The sequence below is a fragment of the Podarcis vaucheri genome, assembly GCF_965113315.1.
Source record: "Podarcis vaucheri genome assembly, chromosome: 4".
Taxonomy (NCBI): domain Eukaryota; kingdom Metazoa; phylum Chordata; class Lepidosauria; order Squamata; family Lacertidae; genus Podarcis; species Podarcis vaucheri.
The window spans coordinates 76280262-76300607 of NC_138762.1; the positions used below are offsets into that span (position 1 = coordinate 76280262).

General features: G+C 42.6%; 1 protein-coding gene across 1 annotated transcript in view; it reads left to right on the forward strand.

The window, feature by feature from the left end:
• Positions 1-386: 386 nt before the first annotated feature.
• GABRB3 (gamma-aminobutyric acid type A receptor subunit beta3) overlaps positions 387-20346 on the forward strand; it is a 94775-nt gene continuing 74815 nt past the window's right edge. The window contains exons 1-3 of the mRNA XM_082220123.1: positions 387-650; positions 1004-1095; positions 1270-1337. Coding sequence (XP_082076249.1) covers positions 571-650; positions 1004-1095; positions 1270-1337 — 240 coding nt within the window. The 5' untranslated portion in view covers positions 387-570. The remainder of the gene's footprint in view (positions 651-1003; positions 1096-1269; positions 1338-20346) is intronic.

Here is a 20346-nt window from a genome sequence, read left to right on the forward strand (position 1 = left end):
TGCGCGCCCGGCATTGGCGCTGTCGCCAGCCGCCGCCTGAGTGGAGGCAGCACTAAGCGGAGGAGGGCGGGAAGGCGGCTGCTGCTGCTGGTTCCTACTGAGGTGGCCTCAGCTTGGCCCCAGGCGCCCGGCCACAAGGGCTCTCCGGGGGTGCCTGCGTGGCATGGACGGCGCCCAGAGGAGCCGAGCAGAGTCTCCTCGCGGGAGAAGGCGGCGGCGGCGCCCGTCCGAGCCGGTGCCCTGAGCGCCAAGTCCGAGCCGCGGCGCTCCCTCCCTGGGCGAGGCGTGTGGGGGGGGGGGAGGACCGGGCGTCGCGGGGTGGGGGTGTTGGGGGGGGCAGTTCTCCTCAGCTGCCTCTCTCTCGCTCTCCTCCAGAGCTTCGCCTCAGCCTCCTGCGCTGGGCGGGCGGGGCGGGCGGGGGGAGCGTCGGAGGAGAGAGAGAGAGGCAGGCGAGGGGACTGTCGCCTCCGCCTCTTCCTCGGCGGCTCTCGGGCAGCCGGAACCGCACGCGGCCGCGGCGGCAGCTGCTGCTGCTGCTGCTGCGGCGGGAAGGGAGCCCGGAGCGGAGGGATGTGGGGCTTGGGACGAGGCAGGATCTTCGGCGTCTTCTCCGCTCCGGTCCTGGTGGCCGTGGTCTGCTGCGCCCAGAGGTAGGAGCGGCGCCTGGCGGGGAGGGGAGGGAGGGGACGCCGCCAGGGGGGGGGGAGGGCTGCGGCTGGACCAGCCACCCGAACTGACCAGAGCTTCTTTTTCTGCCCCCCTTGCCGACCTCTCTCTCCTCCTCTGTCCCTGCCTCGCGCCTTCGCCTTTCTTTCCCTCGCCCCTCCTTGTCGCCCATTTGCATCTCTTCCCCTTTATCGCTTCACTTTTCCTCACCCCCCCTTTTAATTTTTTTTTAAAACCCTTCCCATCTTTTCGGACTTTTCTTATCCCTCTCACCCTTTTCAATCTCTACCCCCCCCCCTTTTCAAATTTCTCCTCAAACTCCTCCTTCCCCCCACAGTGTGAGCGATCATGGGAACATGTCCTTCGTGAAAGAAACGGTGGATAAATTGCTGAAAGGCTACGACATTCGCCTCAGACCGGATTTTGGAGGTGAGTCTCTGGTTTGGTGTCTCTTGTTCTTGTCTGTCTCGGATTCTGTGCGGGGTTTTTTTTTTTCTTGGGGAGGGGGGGAGGAGGAATATTCTTGAGAGAGAGAGGAGGGGGACACACACATGTTTCTACCAAGTGTGGGGCCAAGTGACGCCGTCTCCTGTTCTCCATTAGGCCCCCCAGTGAACGTCGGGATGAACATAGACATTGCCAGCATCGACATGGTGTCAGAAGTCAACATGGTGAGTAGGTCTCTGGTGACTTCGGCATGGACATGGCTGGCAACTTACTGTGTTGGATGTAAGGCTTTTTCAATGGTCCTGAACCTCGGTTTTGGTGATCACGCTCAGAGGCAGAGGAATCATGGAATTGTAGAGTTGGATGGGACCCCAGGGCCACCTATTCTAGTCTGCGTCCTCCTCCAGGAAGCTGGAGTGTGTTTAGGAGGGGCAGTAGGTGGAAGGGTGTTGAATAAGAGGCCCTTTCAGCCAGAGAACACCTGGGCTGAAAGTTTTGACAAGTGCCGGAAACAAGCAGTTGCTAATCTTTGGCATTTTCTGTCGGAGGTGACCCTGGCCCCTGTTATATATACATTGAGCCTCCCCATAATGGTTTGTGATGCTACTCTTTGCTGCTTGGCGAGGACCGCTTGTTGATTTGAGAAGTTGTAATGCAGCAAAAGCCGGTCTAATGGCTGGCTTGGGTGTGTCATACGCAGTTAGTACTTGCATGTGGGGGTGTTCAGTTGATGGCAGCAGAGTAGACTGCATGCTGAAGGGGATAAAGCAGGATTTCAGAGTGCTGTCTCAGGTGCTGAAAGGGAACTTCTGTTGCCCAGATGCATCTGTTGTTCCTGCTGCTTGCTGGGATTGCAGATGTCACCCTAATCAGAGTTTTAAAACTGCACTGCTTGTATTGTGTGTGAAGGAGGCATTGCACTGTCTAAATCATGACCTGGTTCCACTTAAAAAAACCATGCTGCTTGTCACTGCTGTAGAGCATGGAACATTTCAAATAATAAGTGCAAATAACTTCAAACCAAGTAACAAATGTGTGGCTTTGCCATGCGGCAAATGTTTTTGGCACATGAGAACTTACGCTGCATCCTATTCTCACTTTCCTGGGAGTAAACCCCAATGATGTTAATGAGACTTACTTCTATGTGTACGTTTGCACTGTTAAAAGTAAAATATATATCACAATAGAGCTGAGATCTCACTAATGACCTGGGTAGGGAAACTTTCCCCCCAATATTAAATGGGATATATGTGCAAGCACTTTATCATATTTTGCAGTCCTAAATGTGCCTTGTTGAAATGCTTCATTTACAAAAAGAAATCTCTAGAAGACTTCTTGTAAGAACTATGGCATTAATATCAAACATATCTAAAAGTCTCAAGTTAGTATTAATATATTATGCTAATGGTTTGTTTTTTTACTTCTATTTATATGTTCTTTAGTAATAAACATGTTGGGTGCTATGCTGTTTGAAAATAAATAAAAGAGAATGTATCAACAGTGTTTTAAAGAATAAACAGAATAGAGGAAATATTAGAGAGAAACTATTTTAAGATGCTTTCTAATCCTCTACAAAACTGGATAAAGTAGTTTTGTTTTTTAAATCCCTTTTGTTGTGCTTCATTGTATGTTTAGAATGTGTTGTATAGATTGAATTTATTTGACCCAATAGATTACTGTATTCTTAATACAATTATGAGCAGAATAAATTACTTTTTTGTGTTTGGTTGTTTGGAAAATCTTAAAAGGTGTGGCTTCTGCAGAAGAAACAGATTGATTAAAATATGTTGACATATTACTTGTTACTTTGAAGTTAAAAACGTGACGATTATTTACTATTGAACCCAATACCTTTACAATCGCTAAATGATTTTGATTGTCAGATTTATTAAGCTCAGAAGTTATTTGTGTTTCTGTAGTTATTTGGTGATTCATGATGGTCTCAAATAATACAAGAGGCAGGTTTCCTGTTCTCAGATGGGACACTGATTCTTGACACAGTATTGAACACATTACTTATCTGCCCTGGAAAATATCAATTGTGGCTTCTCATTGTTTCCTCTTATGCTGTTTTATATTTAGTACTCCAATCCTAACCAAATTTTCTAGGGAATAAGGTTCCTTTTGGATGTGGTAGAGAAGTGCAGTGAACAGGAAACACAAATTAAGTGTACTTCCTGTCTTTCTGTATATCATCAAATTAGAAACAGCTTCCCATTCCAATGGGTGCTTTCCAGTATTAATCATGCTTAGATAAGACCTAGTGAAATCTCTATCTACTGTGAGTATAACTTATTTGGTTATCACCCATTGATTTTAATGGGCCTTGTTTCTAAGTACTTCTGTGTAGGACTGTATCCTAATGCCTTAACCTATTATCTACACTTCTTTTTGAGTAGGTGTTTACTGTTTTTCAACTTCAGGAAATGCTGGTGGATATTTTCAGAGTATTTTCTTCAAAGGGTGTTGGCCCAAAATAGCTGAGGAAGCCTCAAATGAAACTAGAAGGAAACAGAACACACAAGAGTCATTGTTTTGTGATACAATGCAAACTTAAAACACGTGTTCTGTACCCTCAGTTACTGTCAACTCAGGGCAGAGATGTGGTCCCAGCTCTGTGTTTTGAGGTAATGAGGATTCTGGAGGAAGACCATAAGGTTAGCCAGGTTTGTCTTACAGCACCTTGAAGACTAACAATTTGATGATAGCATAAGCTTTTGTGGACTACAGTACATTATCCAGAGTTACAGATACAGGTATACATAGTGGCTAGGACGAGGATTGTAAACAGTGAGGTCAGAAGGAAATTAAATTCAGGGAAGTTCTGCAGTTCATTTCCTTGATTCTTAAGGTTTTTTGGTGCTGCAAGTCTCTTTGTTGTTTCTGGAACAAGAAGCCACTTGGAGCAACACCTTCCTAAGTACACCAATTCATAGCTGCAGATGCCTTGTCCATTGTCCTCCCCTCACAACTGGGGAAATAATGGAAAGCTGTTAGGGCCAGGGTAGGATTTTCAGGGAAGACACTAGCTGCTCCTGCTAAATTTGTAAGCAGGATGTGATGAAAACATATATTGTATATCCTCAGCATCTGCTCAATTAGATCTCCAATAAAAATAGTCAGGACTGGAGATTTTTTTCAGGTTGGCAAATTGGTATAGCCATAGGTTGAATTGGCTTTAAGTTGCCTGAACTTTGCTGCTGCAACTAGTTATAATAAAATGTCTATACTGCCTTCCCTGCCTCCAGTATTTGCAGAGAGTGCATGGAAGAAAAGACCTCATTGCTCAATTATGGCCCTTCCCCATAGTAATTGGTAAACAACTCTGGAATCTATTGCTGTTTTATATAGTCTGCCGCAAAGTGCCTATAATTGGAAGAATATATTTAGTTTTAAATCTGTACCTCCGTATGCCCAGTACTTAATCACATTTATTCATCAGTGGGTCCTGAAACATTGCAGGGTTCTGATTTATTAGGCCATGTCACATGATGAATGGGATGTTTAAAATAAACAGCTTAAGTAATGAATACAAGCATGACAGGGACAGAACATATATTCCATCTAGTCTGGTACCCAGTTAATTGATTATCCTAAGAATCCCTTGACAGCTACAAATGTAGGTTGAAACGTCTCGCACAAATGGCTATCTACTTCATGTTATATGTCCTGATTCTTGAGACACAGATTTGAGCTCAGGGACTCACTTCAGAGCAGGGCTTATGTCCCCCAAGAAGCAATTGGTGACATTTAATTTCTGCAGTTGTGCACTCTGTTCTACATACAAGTGAGGTTAGTAATTTGTTTAGAAAATAGGAAAATGCCAGTCATGGTGGGAGGTGCTGTTGCTGGGTGAGAAGTGAATCTGAGCAATGCGATACAGGGTGTTCGGGTCTTCAAACCCATTCTGCTGTGAAAACCACCATATTAGGTTGTGGAAAGGTGGTACAGTGAGAGTTCCCCAGCCTATCTCCTGTTAAAGGTGTTTGGGGCCATGGCTTCATAGAGAGAGAATTAAACCATGTGGAAATCTTAACTTACAGCTAGAGGGTGCAAAGAAGGGAGCCAGAAACTGACTTTTATGATAGATAGGATGAATGTGAAAAGGGGGGGCATAACACAAGGACCCCTAGCAATGAGATGTACAGTACTGTACATCCTTGGGGGATTCCTGTTACCATTTTCATTCCAACCACAATTGTGCTCCCTTCGCAAGTGTAGTACTTCTCTACACTGGAGTAAATGGTAACTAGGGGTGAAATCCAACAGTGCAATAAGTTTCAGCTGTGCAATGGAACTTCCTTGCACTCTCCTCTCCCTGTGTGCCCCCTCTGCCCCCTATAAATATGTTCCAGTGGGTTGGGGAAACTTCCAGAATAGATTCAGGGGAAGCACAGGGAGGGGAGAGGGCAGGGAAGTTCCACTGCACAACTGAAACTCCGTGTGCTAGCTGAACTACTTCCCCATTTGCTTATATGGGAGAAAATAAACAGTACAGATAGTAGCCTATTTCCTTTGTGGCATGGAACTTGATGGAAACTACTGGGAAACAGACCTGCTCCTTTCTTCATGCCCTCTGCCTCTCTGTATAATGCATAAGCCACTTTCATTTACTTAAGTAAATGAAACTCCGGGAGCTGCCCTTTTCTATGGCAGGGGTTCCCAAACTTTGGTTTCTGGACCACCAATGGTCTGCAAGCTTCATTCCACCGGTCTGCAGCATATCTGTGTATTCGTGGTTGAAGACGGGAGACAGCACAGCCATTGCATTAAATATTCATATAGAATTTTTTTTTGCAATTTTATTGCTTCTTTCATTTCTTATATTGTATTTCATTGTATTGCAATTCAAATTCCATGGAATTCAAATTGCGCTGCAATAAAATACACTGTATAAGAAATAAAATAAGCAATTAAAATCATAAAGCATCTAGCACAACACATTACAAATGCTACCACAGACAGAAAAACCATTAAGAGGTCCAACAAGATGATCAGCAATTTTCAGGTGATCTGTGGCAGGAAAAGTTTTTGAACCACTGTTATGTGGTATCTCTGGTAAATAAAATTTATTAATTACAGGCAATCTGATTTTACCAGAAACCTTGTTAAAATGTGCACCACTTATATTTACTGTGGCTTGTATTTGATGAAATCACGCTCATGTTGGACTCTTTGAAATCATTCGTCTTAAACATGACTAACTTAAATTCGTCAGTTTTAATGTGTCTAGATGAAGCTGTTTTCATAACTACAGTGTGTTTCATCATCCTGTTGGGACTCTCTGCTTGTCAGACTATATTTTCATATAATTAAGCTTCAGGATACTCCAGAATGTAAAGATTAGTGCTTGATTTAAAACAACAACATCTTTTATATATATATAACATCATTCTGAAATGAATATATAAGCGGTAGATCAACCATCATATTGGTTGTCCACATTAGAATTATTAATCAGATGCATGTAATACCAAGATGATACTGTGGTTTTTAAATTTTTAACCTCAGTAATTATTAAAGCATTTCAGGCACACTCTTTAAACCTGGTAGTGGTAATGATACTAATTTATTTGATTTAAACCTAGACATTGGAATCAGCTTTTTGCATAATTGGTCTATTAAAACCTGAACTCTACCTTAAAGATAGAGGATTAATGTATTCAAATAAATCAAATTACTAGAACTGTTTTTACCATAGTACCTTAAAGGCAGCACACAATTTGACTGTCAATTATATTATAGGCTTTGTTACACGTATTGTAGCACAGCATATATAATCAAATCCAATTCTTAGCACACACACACACACACACACACACACACACACACATATATCCCAGCCTATTATAAAGCTGCAAATGTAAACTTCAATTCAGTAAAATGCTAGCTTATGGAGTTCCAGATGCTCAACCGGAGTTTATTTACATTTTAGAATTTTGCCTCCTTATGTTGAAATGGATAAAAATAGGACATTTTCTCTAAGGAATTGTCTGCTGCTAGATATGATTTATGGAGTAAGAGAAGAGTGTTTTGAGTGGGCCTGTACCAAGTGTCTTCACTTGAGGTTTCTTTCCCCCCAAAAGATGTCCAGAGTTATGTTGAACATCTGCTAGGGATCAAAAGGTAGCTTTAAATAGCCTTCCAAGCTCCTCTACAACGTCTCTCAAGTTTTTATACATCCTAGTAATGCTCTATTTACTCAAGTCTAATGTGCCATCGAATCTAATGTGCACCTCAGCTTTCAGAACCTTGGAACCCTCAAAAGTATTTGCTGGTGAATGTAAATGCACCATCGAGTCTTAATTTTTGCAATGTAATTTGGCCCCAAAAAGGTGAGCATTAGATTTGAGTAAATATGGTATATGTCAATCAGCTGATGGTTAGGGGGTCCAGCAGACTTGGCAGAGCTTTTGTTACATATCTAGCTCCATCATCAAAAAAGAACAGAATAGCACCTTATTACTTGCAGCTCTGTGCCCTGTTTTAACCTCCCCACTGAACCAAAATGATGTTCAGAGATTAGATTGTGATTTTTAGATGTCTCCTTCCTTTTTTCAGATTTGAGGCATTAAAGGATGGCGTTGAGCATGCTAATAATGTATCTATTTCTGAGTAAATGCAGTCTGATTCGTACATTCAATAACCAATGTAAAATTGAACGTAATTAGGGTTTGCAAAAGTAAGGTTGATTTGCAGTTGAGAATCAATTCTTAGTAGCTGGCTTAATTTGTCTTAGAATGTCTGTTCAACTTGCTTAGAATCCTTTGGAGACTGCACTTAGTCTAGAAGATGAATGTGTTTCCTGATCTATACCAGAGCGAGCATATAGGACACACATTTTATACAAGCATCTCTCAGCACACTAAAATGCAATAATAAGGTGGTGCTACTAATCCAGGCAATGGTGAAAATTTAAAATAATTTATATGGAAATTTATCTCCAGGAAATGAGTCTTAATTTGGTGGGTGGGGAGGCACTATGGGTTTTCCAACATTTGCTAGCTTCTCCCAGGTCAGGTCAACTTGTTACAAAAGCCTGAGAGTGAAGACTCAGGGGAGCTGTTCACAGCTATCCGAGTACATTTTTGCTATAAAGTTATTGAAGATGGTGAGGTTAAGTGTGCTTTGCTGCAGAAACAAAATCTGGAAAATCTAGATCAACCAGACTGTTTCAAGACTGGTGTAGCTATGTGTTTCTGAGAAACATATACTGTGTGAGCAGCTTGCTTATGCCTCCCCCATACTGTGCTTGTATTAAAATCAGAAAGAGTGAAGTAGCATAAGCTGTGACCCATGTTATTTATATATTTGTTTTCAGAATTTATATACTGCCCTTCACCTAGAAGTCACAGAGCAGGCCACAACATAATAAAATCCTTTAAAATGAAACGTGCAGACCCCACTATACAAACCTAATTCGTTCCTGGAAAAATAGTTCATAAGGCAACTGTTTGTAGAGTGACCTGAACATTTCCATCATTTAAGGGGAAAATTCCATTGAGTTTCTGACCCAGAACAGCTTTGCCCCCAAATTAAAAACAAACAAACAAACAAGCAAACTAAAAAGCATAGATTGGTGAAGGATGGCAGATTAGATGACAAGCAAACTTCTATTTCTCTCCATGTTGATTCAATTTGCATCCAAATTCAGCCATGTAATATGAATGTTCTCCTTACAAAGGATCAGCCAGATTGACTTCCTCTTCCTCTTCAGTAGAAGCATAGAATTGTAGAGTTGGAAGGGACCCAGAGGGTCATCTGGTCCAACCTCCTGAAATGCAGGAATCTCAACTAGATTACACATATACGGATGGCCATCCAGCCTCCGCTTAAAAACCTCCAAGGAAGGAGAGTCTATAGCCTCTCATGGGAGTCTGTTCCACTGTCAAACATCTCTTACTGTCAGAAAGTTCTTCCCAGTGTTTAGCTGGAATCTCCTTTCTTGAATCCATTGCTTTGGGTCCTAGCCTCTGGGGCAGGAGAAAACAAGCATTTGGCAGGCCACAGACTGCCCATGTCTGAGTTAAGGAATGCCTCCATTTGGTTACATGGATCCTGGTGTGAATTCACCTCTCTGGCATTTGACTGGAACCTTAAGAAAAAAGTTATCCACCTTCATTTCCACCCAAAAAAACTTCAAGGTGCCCAGGAATTATTGCCCCAGCCTGAACACAGCTCATTCCCAGGATTAAAGTAAGAGAAGAAAATGTAGGATTAATTCTCGCTCTCACATCCTTTCCAAATGTTTCAGCTTTAAGGCATCTCCAAAACATGTGAACTAAATTGGCAGAAAGTTCCTAGGCACACACAGGCATCATTATCACTAGGTCCAAGATGGTACAGTTTGACAGAGCACCAGTGTATTCTTAACAGAGCATTTGTGTTCCAGAGCTGCACATGTAAGGTAGTTAAATTAATGTGTGTGGGGGGGGGAATAGGGTTGGTTTTTTTGGAATCTGAATACTTTAAATCCAAATTCCACCTTGCAGTTTATTTATTTACTTTATATATAAGAGTAGTTATAAACCGCAAATTCAAGAAAAAATATCAAGATGGTGTACAGTAAAAATAAAGTTCCAAGTTTACCAAGCCCTGGGTGTGTAATTCCAATTCCAAATGCTGTAACACTCATAATGGGATCACTTTGGTTCTGATACTGTATATTTCTCCATACATCTGTATGTTTCCTACCCAGTTTTATTTGGAATGTTAGAAACAGATTTAACCAAAGAAGTTAAACATGGTCTTAACAGAGAAAAGTTCATGTTTGTGAAGTGTGTGGTTGGCTTCAAAGGGGATGGTTGAAAAGACTGCCAGATCCACTACTCATAGAATCATAGAATTGTGGAGTTGGAAGGGACCCTGAGGATCATTTAGTCCAACCCCCTGAAGTGCAGGAATAGGCAGCTGTCCCATACAGGGATCAAACCTGCAACCTTTTCATTATCAGCACCATGCTCTAACCAGCTGATCTATCATTTCTCTGAAGCATGGGAAGGGGAAGGTAAGCATGGTCCCGTTATATACCGTACTTTTCTGTGTATAAGACAAATTTTTTTTACCTTAAAACAATGCTTAAAAATTGGGGTCCTCTTATACATGGGCAGTGCAGACGGGGGGTAGTGGAAAGGATTTCTATCTTGAGTAGTAGATTGTCACTGGCGTTATTGCGGGTGATAAGCTGCTATGGCAATGTCTGCTTGCGATTGGTCGCTGTTACTAGAATGTCCGCTGGCGATTGGTTGCTGCTGCAGCAATGGCTGCTGGTGATTGGGCTCTGTTGCGGCAATTGGGCGCGTGATTGGCGGCTACTGGTGTCGATTGGAAATAGGATAGGAGGCTTCTGCATTGTGTCCGATCGCAAGCATTTGGAATTTGGGGGAGCTTTTTTTCGGCATTCCTCCCCTTCTGGACAATCTACCCCCATTTTCTTAATATTGAGTCCCCAAAATTAGGGGGTGTCTTATCCACAGGGGTGCCTTATAGACAGAAGAGTATGGTAAATGTAAAGCAAATTTGAGGATTCCTCCTCAAGGAAAATATCTGAGGAACTTTGAGGGAAGGCAAAAGGAGTTTGTATAAATCTAGCAACGAGCAACGTTTCCCAGTGCTGTTCCTAACCCTGGCTCCAATGTAGGAGTGTGTGAACTGAAACTTGTTTGCCATGAGTGCAGCCCATTTGTGATTATGTTAGTTACATCATGTCCATAAAGCATCTTCAACAGCATTTATTGTTACCCTAAGCTAGTATATTCATAAATCAATAGATCACCAGCTATTATTGTTTTAATATTTTAGTGCCAACAGTCTGCTAGATTTGGTACTGTATGTACATCATCATCTAATTGATATGTTAACACTCAACCTTGACAGCAACCTTAGCAATATTTTAGGAGTCTGTCTCCCTGTTGGTACAGCTGCTGAGATCTCTGCTCAAGCTCGGTGCCAGCTTAAATGTGTGATGGTGAGAAAATGTTATGCATTTCCCTTTTTAATTTTGTTGTTCCCACAAAGGTTGGTGCTGGATACTGATTCCAGAGGATAGTCTGCTAACAGTTTATGTTTACTGATAATTATGGATTCATTTAATTAAACGCCTACATTCCTGCATTTTCAGAAATAGTAAAGTCATTAAGGTTGAGCCAAATATAGAAGATCTAATAACATAGCTTAATAATTAGTATATTAGATATAGCGTGGTGATACAACTTTAAGAAAGTTGAGAGTTAATCACATCACACTGATAGATTACCCTGAATGTTGGAGGGAATTGGGAGTTACATATGGGAATTAATAGGAGGCTGGTTAGTTTTTCACACTGGAGCAAGCCAATTCACTTCTCCTTCTGTTATGGGTTTTGTTTTGTTTTTTGTTTTGTTTTGCTTTAACTGTATTTTGTATCACTTATTACACAACACCACAGTAGCCTACATGAGAGGAGGAAAACAGAGTGCTTGATCTGAGTGTTTGAGTCTTGTGGCATTTTTCCTTCAGTAGCCTACCAGAACATCTATGTATTTCTGTACATGAACAATTTTCCCAGTGCTCTCATAAGAGTGCTCCACTTTGGGCCTTGGGGTTGTTGGAAATCCCACCAATGGTAGTTCAGCCTGCTTGAATATTTGGCGAATGGATCGGAGTGGTCTGTGCCAACCATTGCCCCTTTCCATCTCTGCCTAATCCATCTCTCCTTTCCAGTCCAGTGCAAGGGGATTTTATATTGCACTGCAAATCTTTTAAATGTTGGTGCCCCAGGGTTATTACATTTTAAAATGTTGGCCCAGGGAACATGATAACAGGCACCAGAAGCAGCAATTTAAAACATTCTCCATGGATAAGGTTCCTTGTTTGTTGACTGTCAGCACCAAATTCCTTAGTACTAATTCTCACCTGCATGACTTAGCCATGCTGATTTGAGATTTGTAACAGGAGTTTCCAACCACCTCATGAGAAGAGAAGACTCCCTGGAAAAGACCCTGATGTTGGGAAAGATTGAGGGCACAAGGAGAAGGGGACGACAGAGGACGAGATGGTTGGGCAGTGTTCTCGAAGCTACCAGCATGAGTTTGACCAAACTGCGGGAGGCAGTGGAAGACAGGAGTGCCTGGCGTGCTCTGGTCCACAGGGTCACAAAGAGTCAGACACGACTAAACGACTAAACAACAACAGGAGTTTCAGTCAGGTCGCAACAAAAGAATGGACTCTTGAAAGTGCATTCTTGCTCTTGAGATATTTGAGCATTACCTGAGCAGAGTTCTTTTTACAATTGAATGAGAGAGCAAAAGAGAACTCTGGATAACTTTGGATAACTCTGGATATTATCTCAGACACAATCCTCTGTGTAGAATGTACTCCTGTACATTAAGTGAATTTGGGAATATATTTCTTACTCTTTCAAGAATACCTAAGCTATATAGCTATTGCACATACAGATGTAGCTTGTGATAATTTGAAGGGCACTACATTTTTGAAGGGCTCTATATTGACGTTTATGTCTGATTGCTGATTTTGGTGTTTCGCGATAGGGTTTTTTTGGAGGAATATTTTATCCTTTGAAAACGTAATGCTATTAGGAACCACTTAATGCTGCAAATTCTGATTTAGTAAAGAAGATTTCTTTTGCTGCAGCTTTTGTATAGGGTATATTTTATGTAGAATCATAGAATTGTAGAGTTAGAAGGGACTCTGTGGGTCATCTAGCCCAACCCTCTGCAGTACAGGAATCTCAACTAGATCATTCATGCTCATCCAAGCTATGCTTAAAAATCTCCAAGGATCTCCAAGGAAGGAGAGTCCACCGCCTCTCATGGGAGTCTGTTCCACTGTTGAACAGCTCTTACTGCCAGAAAGTTCTTCCAGATGTATTTCACATTCACTATTCAGTGAATACAGCAGCCAGTCTTTGTTGCAAATGAGGGCTGTGTATAGAGAATGGCACATTATTAATTTGCCGCTCTGTGATCTGAACTATTACAGAAAATGATCAGATCTTGTAAGGGTGAAGGAACACTAACAAAGTATGCCATCTCTGTTTCACTGCCATGTAGACTGGCTGTCAGCCTGCCTGTCATTTGCCAGAATTACGGTATGCAGAAAGGGGGGGGAAGAGAGAGAGATGAGTTAGGTATCCATATAAGAAGAGACTGTACAGATTATTGCAAGTTGCTGGTTGCTTTTTTGCCTTTAGGTATCAGATGTGGTGGTGATTGCGGAAGACACTAGAATCAAACAGGATTTTCTGAAACTCATAGAATTTGCAACACCAGGCAGTTCCAATGTAATATTTAGAACAGAACCAAGGGGGGGGGGTATCCCTGAAATGGTTGTTATCACTCAAAAAGTTACCACCTCAAAAAGGTTTTGCTAGCACTCTTGGTATTTGAATACCTCAAATAAACCCAAACTGTCTGTTCATCCGTAAAAAGGTAGCACCACACAGTGTTTAAGCATGGGTAGGCATAAAGAGTTTTAAATCCCTAGCCACATTATGCAATAGATAAAAATAGACTTATCCATTAGGATATTAGAATCACTAGGCATCCAGACGTAAAAGATAATAATGTATTTCTAAAACTGTCTGAGCTGTCTTTCTTTATCCTAAGAAGGTATGAAAAGACAAGGTATATACAGGGTGAGACCTTTAAAAGAGGCCCCGTGGATACAGAGTACACATGTTCCACAGGGCCTCTTTTAAAAGACTCACCCTGTACTTGCATAGTTACCAATTCTTAGAAGTCCATTTCTTCCAAAGAGGCCTGGGAAGCAAGGAATCTCCATGGGGCCTGTGACTGTGGCAGTCAAAGAGAGCAAGAAATTACTTCACGGCAGGAAACTCCATCTCAGTCGGGATTCTGAATCTTCCAGGAAATAGGGATCCCACCACTTGGCCAAAGGGAGTCCATTGGAACATGAACCAATCAACGCTATAGTACAAGGCAGCAAGGTTCAGGACCTTGTGAAAGGGGAATAGGAGCAGATTACGGCATGAATGACACTGTATTTAATTAAGGGGTGGGAGGTGGGTGGGGCGGAACAAACTGAGAGATAACATATGGCCGCAACTTGGAAAGACTTGGTTAGGGTCAAAGATGCAAAAGGTCCTTTCCTGTGTGTGACAAAACACACCCATACTAGTTTTCTGACTCCCCCAAATGTTGTACTTGACTTTTTAAAACGGAAGACAGAATATTAAACAGGGCAGTAAATGTTGGTTACATAGGGGAACAGGGTCTAGCTGCTATAGCCAGCGTGTTCTTTCTTCTGTTTGAAATGCCATTATTCAGGCAGGACAATTTTGTGTGTGCATAGTTGTTTATTTATTTTAAATGAGTTCTGTTTGTAGCTACAAGTCATAGGAGCTGGAAATTTATTTATTATTTAAATACTCCCTTCAGTTTTGCTTTGTGAGCAACAGAGTTCTGTGATTACTGTATTTTTCCATGACTAGGCTTTCTTTTTTTTTACCCAAAAATTAGGTTTAAAATTGGGGCTCGTCTTATACACGGGTAGTGCTGAGAGGTGTTTTCTTAATTTGGAGTCCCCCCAAAATAGGGGGTGTCTTATACATGGGGGCGTCTTATACACTGAAAAATACGGTAATTTAAGAACTCAAGTCCTGCTTCGGTTTCCTGTGAAAACAGTTTTACAGAATTTCCAACATTGATAGATTTCTGTTGCTGGCTTCATGCACCCAGTAATGTGGAACCTTTACTTGTCTGGTGCTATGAGAGGTTATATATTAGGGTTACTTGTATCTGACTGCAAGGGGAAGAATCAAACAGCACCCTCCCTCCTTTGAATATCTGACGGTCTCAGTTCTTCTCCTTTCTTGCCCAGGAGTCACTTAAGCTCATCATGCAACATGGGCATGCCTCATATCAGCATCCTGTAAGCCAAATACCAGACCCCATTGGCCCAACAACAGGATTTTAAAATTATTCCTCCTTTCCAAACCTGGCTGTGGATACTAAGCCATCTATAAATGGACTTAATGTAAATAGAATAGATAAGGATTTCTGGTTTGCCACTAGCAATGGAGGGAGCCAGTGACTTTGAGGAGCGCGCTGGCTGCAGATTTTGGGGGATTAAGGGGCATGCATGTGAGCAATGTGCTCCCCAAAGATTCCAGGGTGAACCTGGAGATCCAGAAGGTCTATGGTGCCTGAAAAGAGCCCCACCCCCCGCCCAGCTATACGGTCTCGGAAGAGACAGTGATGTCTTGGTGGGTAGAGCCTCAGCACAGGGAACAATCGTCCCAACGACAAGTTGCTCCAGAATCCCTCATTGGCTAAGTTGCAGGTTCCCCCCACCAAAAAAAGCCAAAACCAGAAAGAACCAATTCAAGAATATTGGAGAAAGAAAAAAACCTTTGGAGTTAAAAAAGGTAGTCCGCTCCAGAATTGGTCTAAACAAGCTGCATGGGGATAAAATCTGACTGAGGAAGAGAAGGTAAAAAAATAAAGAGCCTGCTATGAAACCAAGTAATAGGGGGAGGTCTGAAAATGGAGACCAAACAGTATAAAGTGAAATCGGGATTTAAAAACCCCTGACCCGTGTAAAAGACTGAAAATTCCAGAGATAAGAAAAATAAACAGTAAGAATTTATAGGGGAAAGAAAACTGGTGGTATGTAAATATCTCTCCTGCTTCTCATTCCTTTCCCTCTGTCCATACTTCTCATTTAGCAGTGGATTAGAATCAGCACACCATGCATAACCACGCACTGGAGAAATAACTTGTCCATTGTAATCTGCATCTCGTGTGCCTCATCACATGCTGAACAAATTTTCCTTTGAAGAGATGATGGTCCAGAAGAGAACCATCATCGGGGAAGTGTCTGTGTTGCCTGCAATAGAAATAGAAATTAGGGGACCGAACATTGAGATGAAGGGACGCAGGTGGCGCTGTGGGTAAAACTTCAGTGCCTAGGACTTGCCGATCGCATGGTCAGCGGTTCGAATCCCCGTGGCGGGGTGAGCTCCCGTCTTTCGGTCCCAGCTCCTGCCCACCTAGCAGTTCGAAAGCACCCCCAAGTGCAAGTAGATAAATAGGTACCGCTTTATAGCGGGAAGGTAAACGGCGTTTCCGTGTGCTGTGCTGGTGCCAGCTCGCCAGAGCAGCTTCGTCACGCTGGCCACGTGACCTGGAAGTGTCTCTGGACAGCGCTGGCGCCCGGCCTCTTAAGTGAGATGGGTGCACAACCCTAGAGTCGGACACGACTGGCCTGTACAGGCAGGGGTATATTTACCTTTACCTTTACTTTGAGATGGAGGGTCATCAGCAACTGAGGAACAAGGAGGAGCAGGGGAACAGGATGAAGAATTAAAAGTATTTAGCATCATGTAGTTGCTGGCTTCGATAGCATTCCTCCATCCTCACTTTCTAGCTCCCTGCCTAGCTGCCCGTCTGCAACAGAAACTTTGCCTACTGATGGGGCTTGCTCACAGCATCCTTTCCCCAGAACCATGTGGAGACGTTACATGGAGAAGCCAAGAATCGAGTTAACAGCATTCCCTGCAATGGGGCCAGTTAGCAACACTGCTGTTGAAGATGTTTAAAAACATTTAAAAACAAAAAATGAAGAGGGCAACAAATAGCAGCACTAGGACTCATGCAAATCATCTTAAGGTTAAGATGGTGAGGTGACCCATTATACTTAAATCTCCAGCAGTGATGATAGTTTGTTTGGGTGAAGTGAGTCCTACATAGTGAAGGACAATGATTTAACATTCTTGTGTCCCAACTATGGAAAACAATGAATAACAATGAATACTCCAGCTGTGTATAGGATTGTCCCAGTCAGTTTCCAACAACATCATTTGCAGAGGTCATAGGCCAGAAGTCAAAAATAACTTCTTTTGTATAAAAAGCAAAATAATGCTCAGTAATTAGAAAGTGCATTGAAGTTTGATCAGTTGATCTTTACTTGGGGGGGGGGCAAGCTCTGAGTTTTGGAATGGAATTTCTAGAAAACAGGCACCAGGTCCTTTGATGTTATTGTAAAGTGGCTCCTTCAAAATCCAATTTTTCCCCCTGGCATGTCTGCCCATGTAGCATTGTAAATTGCTTTTAAAATTACATAAAGGAGCTTATGCTTCAAAATAGAAATCAAGAGCTTGCATAAATAATGTTCTTATCCATTAACAAGAGATGTGTTCTTTATCTTTGCATTTAGAAAAGCTATAGTGCTTCATCTTGAAACTAGAAGACCCATTTGCAGTCACTCGATGATCTTGCCCTCCTATCCATCACAGGAGGAGAGAGGGTTTTTCTGTAGGGTGGGTAGGTGCTGTCCCTTCCCCCCCCCACATTTTAGAATAAAAAAGGGAGATAAAATGCATTAATTCATGGGAAAGTGAGAATCACGCAGGAACAAGCTAGTTTTATTTAGAAAGGAGACAGAAAAATAATGGAAGAATGGTGGACCCTTTCCAATGCTGTCTCCCCTCTTCTCTCCTTGAGCCTACGCAAGGGCTTCCATTCCTTTGCTGTGGGATACGGAACTGTTTAGGGCATAAAGCATTAATGGACAATTACTGCTTTAGCAACTCAAAAAATGATGTGGGTTGGACTGAAATGACGATGAGCAAAATGCTGCCCGTGGAATGAGATTTACCTGCCTCTCTCTTTCCTGCTGCATCACCCACCCCCACATCCAAATATACCAAGGGTTTAGGTACCTTGGGATATGATGTGGGGTATGGTTTGGGGGCGGGGACTGAAGGCAGAGGGGAAGTTGGTGGAAATCACAGACTCCCCGTTGCCTAAGTGCAATGGAGCTCTAGGCACTGCAGGATTCACACTCCCTATGTTAGGGAGAACCAGTTGGTATTGCTCATCACCAACGCAACAGCATTTCATTAGCAAGGACTTGTCCGAGAACACATGATGCTATTATATTTTTAAAGCTAAGTAAGCCTTGGTTTGGTCAGTGCCTGAATGTGAAAGTTCCTAGGCGCATAAGGCGATGGAGATACACAGTGATGAATAAAACACAGGAAAGATTTTAATGGGGTGAAATAGGCCAGAACTTTTTTGATTACTGATGTAAAGTGGTTTGACAAAGGCATTGGGTAAGTATATGCCCTCAATCAACCCACTTGCTGTTTGAACCTGGTGATGGGCCAGCGCTGGTACCCCTTGGCAAGGATCAAGTGTGACGTTCCTGTCAGTGCTACCTCTTGGAAGGGGTGTCATGGCCCATCAGCTCCACATAGATCGTTCAACATCAGTGCCCCTCCCCGAACCCTTTTAATGGGGTACCTTAATGATAAAGGATACCATCCAATGCGCTATCTGCCAAAATCATGACATTTGCTATGAGACAGGCAAAATTATGCAGACCGGGGGGAGGGGAATCCTTCCCTGACCCCTAGAAAGCAGTGGCTGAGTTTTCTATAGCATTGTCCTCAAGCTGCTCAGCTGGGTCACAACTGGGCTGAACCACACATACAGAAATGGGCAGAAGGGTGGGTGATCCACCGACAACTGGCTCCATGTGGGCAAGAGGCCGGACACCAGACACCGCTCCCCTTTAATGGGGAAAGGCGGTCCCGTCTGCTGCCTGGCCTCTGTCTTCACCTGGACCACCAGTGCTCACCTGATTGGCTGGCCTGGGGAGCCTGCCTCCCTCCAGGAAGTGTGCTGCAAGCCTGTATTGTCTTGAACTAGAGCCAGGGCTTTCTCGGCTGCGGCTCCAATCTGCTGGAATGCTCTGTCACAAGAGACTAGGGCCCTGCGGGACCTGACATCTTTCCGCAGGGCCTGCAAGAGAGAGCTGTTCCACCAGGCCTTTGGTCAGGGCACAGCCTGACTCCCTCCTCTGGCAATCTGCACAGAATTTTGCTTAATGGTTGCCATTAATTTGATTTTAATTAATTTTTATAATGAAATGTTTTTAGAATGTTGGATTATTTGATTGTTGTTAGCCGCCCTGAGCCCGGCTTCGGCTGGGGAGGGCAGGATATAAATAAAATAATAATAATAATAATAATAATAATAATAATTATTATTATTATTATTATTATTATTATTATTATTATTATTATTGAAGGGAGGTCTTGTGCTTCCCACTCCCTGCCCTCTCTCATACTACATCACACTAAATCCCCACAGCAACTGGTCCTTATCTTGCAATTACTGGTAAATACCGTAATGGCGATACTTCCAGATGTGGTGAGCTTCCAGAAGTTGAAATGAAACAGGCTTCCTATGCATCCTTATTATGCTGACAACTTTAGCAGTATGGCTGGGACAGCAGTGGGGAGAAGGGAACAAAATGGGATGGAGTAGAGGCAAGATGGAACCTTAAGGAGAAAGAACTGGAGCCCAAGAGATGTGCAGAGGAAAGGTATGGAGCAAACTATGGACTGGAACCCACCCATCTCGCAACACCAGTGCTTTTCTTTCTGGGGTTACTCAAGGATATTCAGTACCATCAGCACTGCCCAACATCACCTTCCAAGATGTGAGGGGAACTAATTGGGACAACTGGGCAAAAGTAGATTGGAAAAGAGTGGTGGTGAGTGGATCAGGAGGAGAAATGAGTATGAGGATTATGAGTGGGGAGAGGCTGGGTATACCACATGGGAGAAACAGCAAGAGTTGGAGTTTTCCATCTCTCTCCCAAAATTATGCCAAGTGCGAAATTTCTCTGGTCGATGACTAGTAATACACAAAACATTGCTTAGTAATATATCTAATACGATTGCCCAGTAATGCATATTCATTGTCAGTTATATAGTGCTAGATAGTAATATGTAGTAAAATGGAATTGCTTGCTGGAGGGAGGAAATCACATTTTTCCACTGACAAAATAATGCATTTTGATTTCTGAGATAATGTGATATTGTCGCATTAAAACCATATTCTCAGGGAAAGATACCAGGATTCCCCGCTGCAACTAACAGTTGTTCATTTATCATCCAGCTACTACAATAGACTCCTACTTTCTGAAAAGGGACACAATTGATTTTGAAGCTAGCAATAGACTCGGATCATATTGTCCTTTTTAACAGTTAAAATATTTTGTCTTATCTCACCTCAGTTTACTTACTCTTAAAGTTTGAAGTCGCTTTAGTAATGGGCTTATATATAGATGCCTGGTTTTGTTTCTTTCTTAACTGCAAAGGAAAAAATGCAGTTCAGGATGGCTACTATTAATCTTAATTTGACCCTTGTTATCTGAGCACATCTAGTAATAATTCAGATGCATAACTGCTTACTAGTGCCT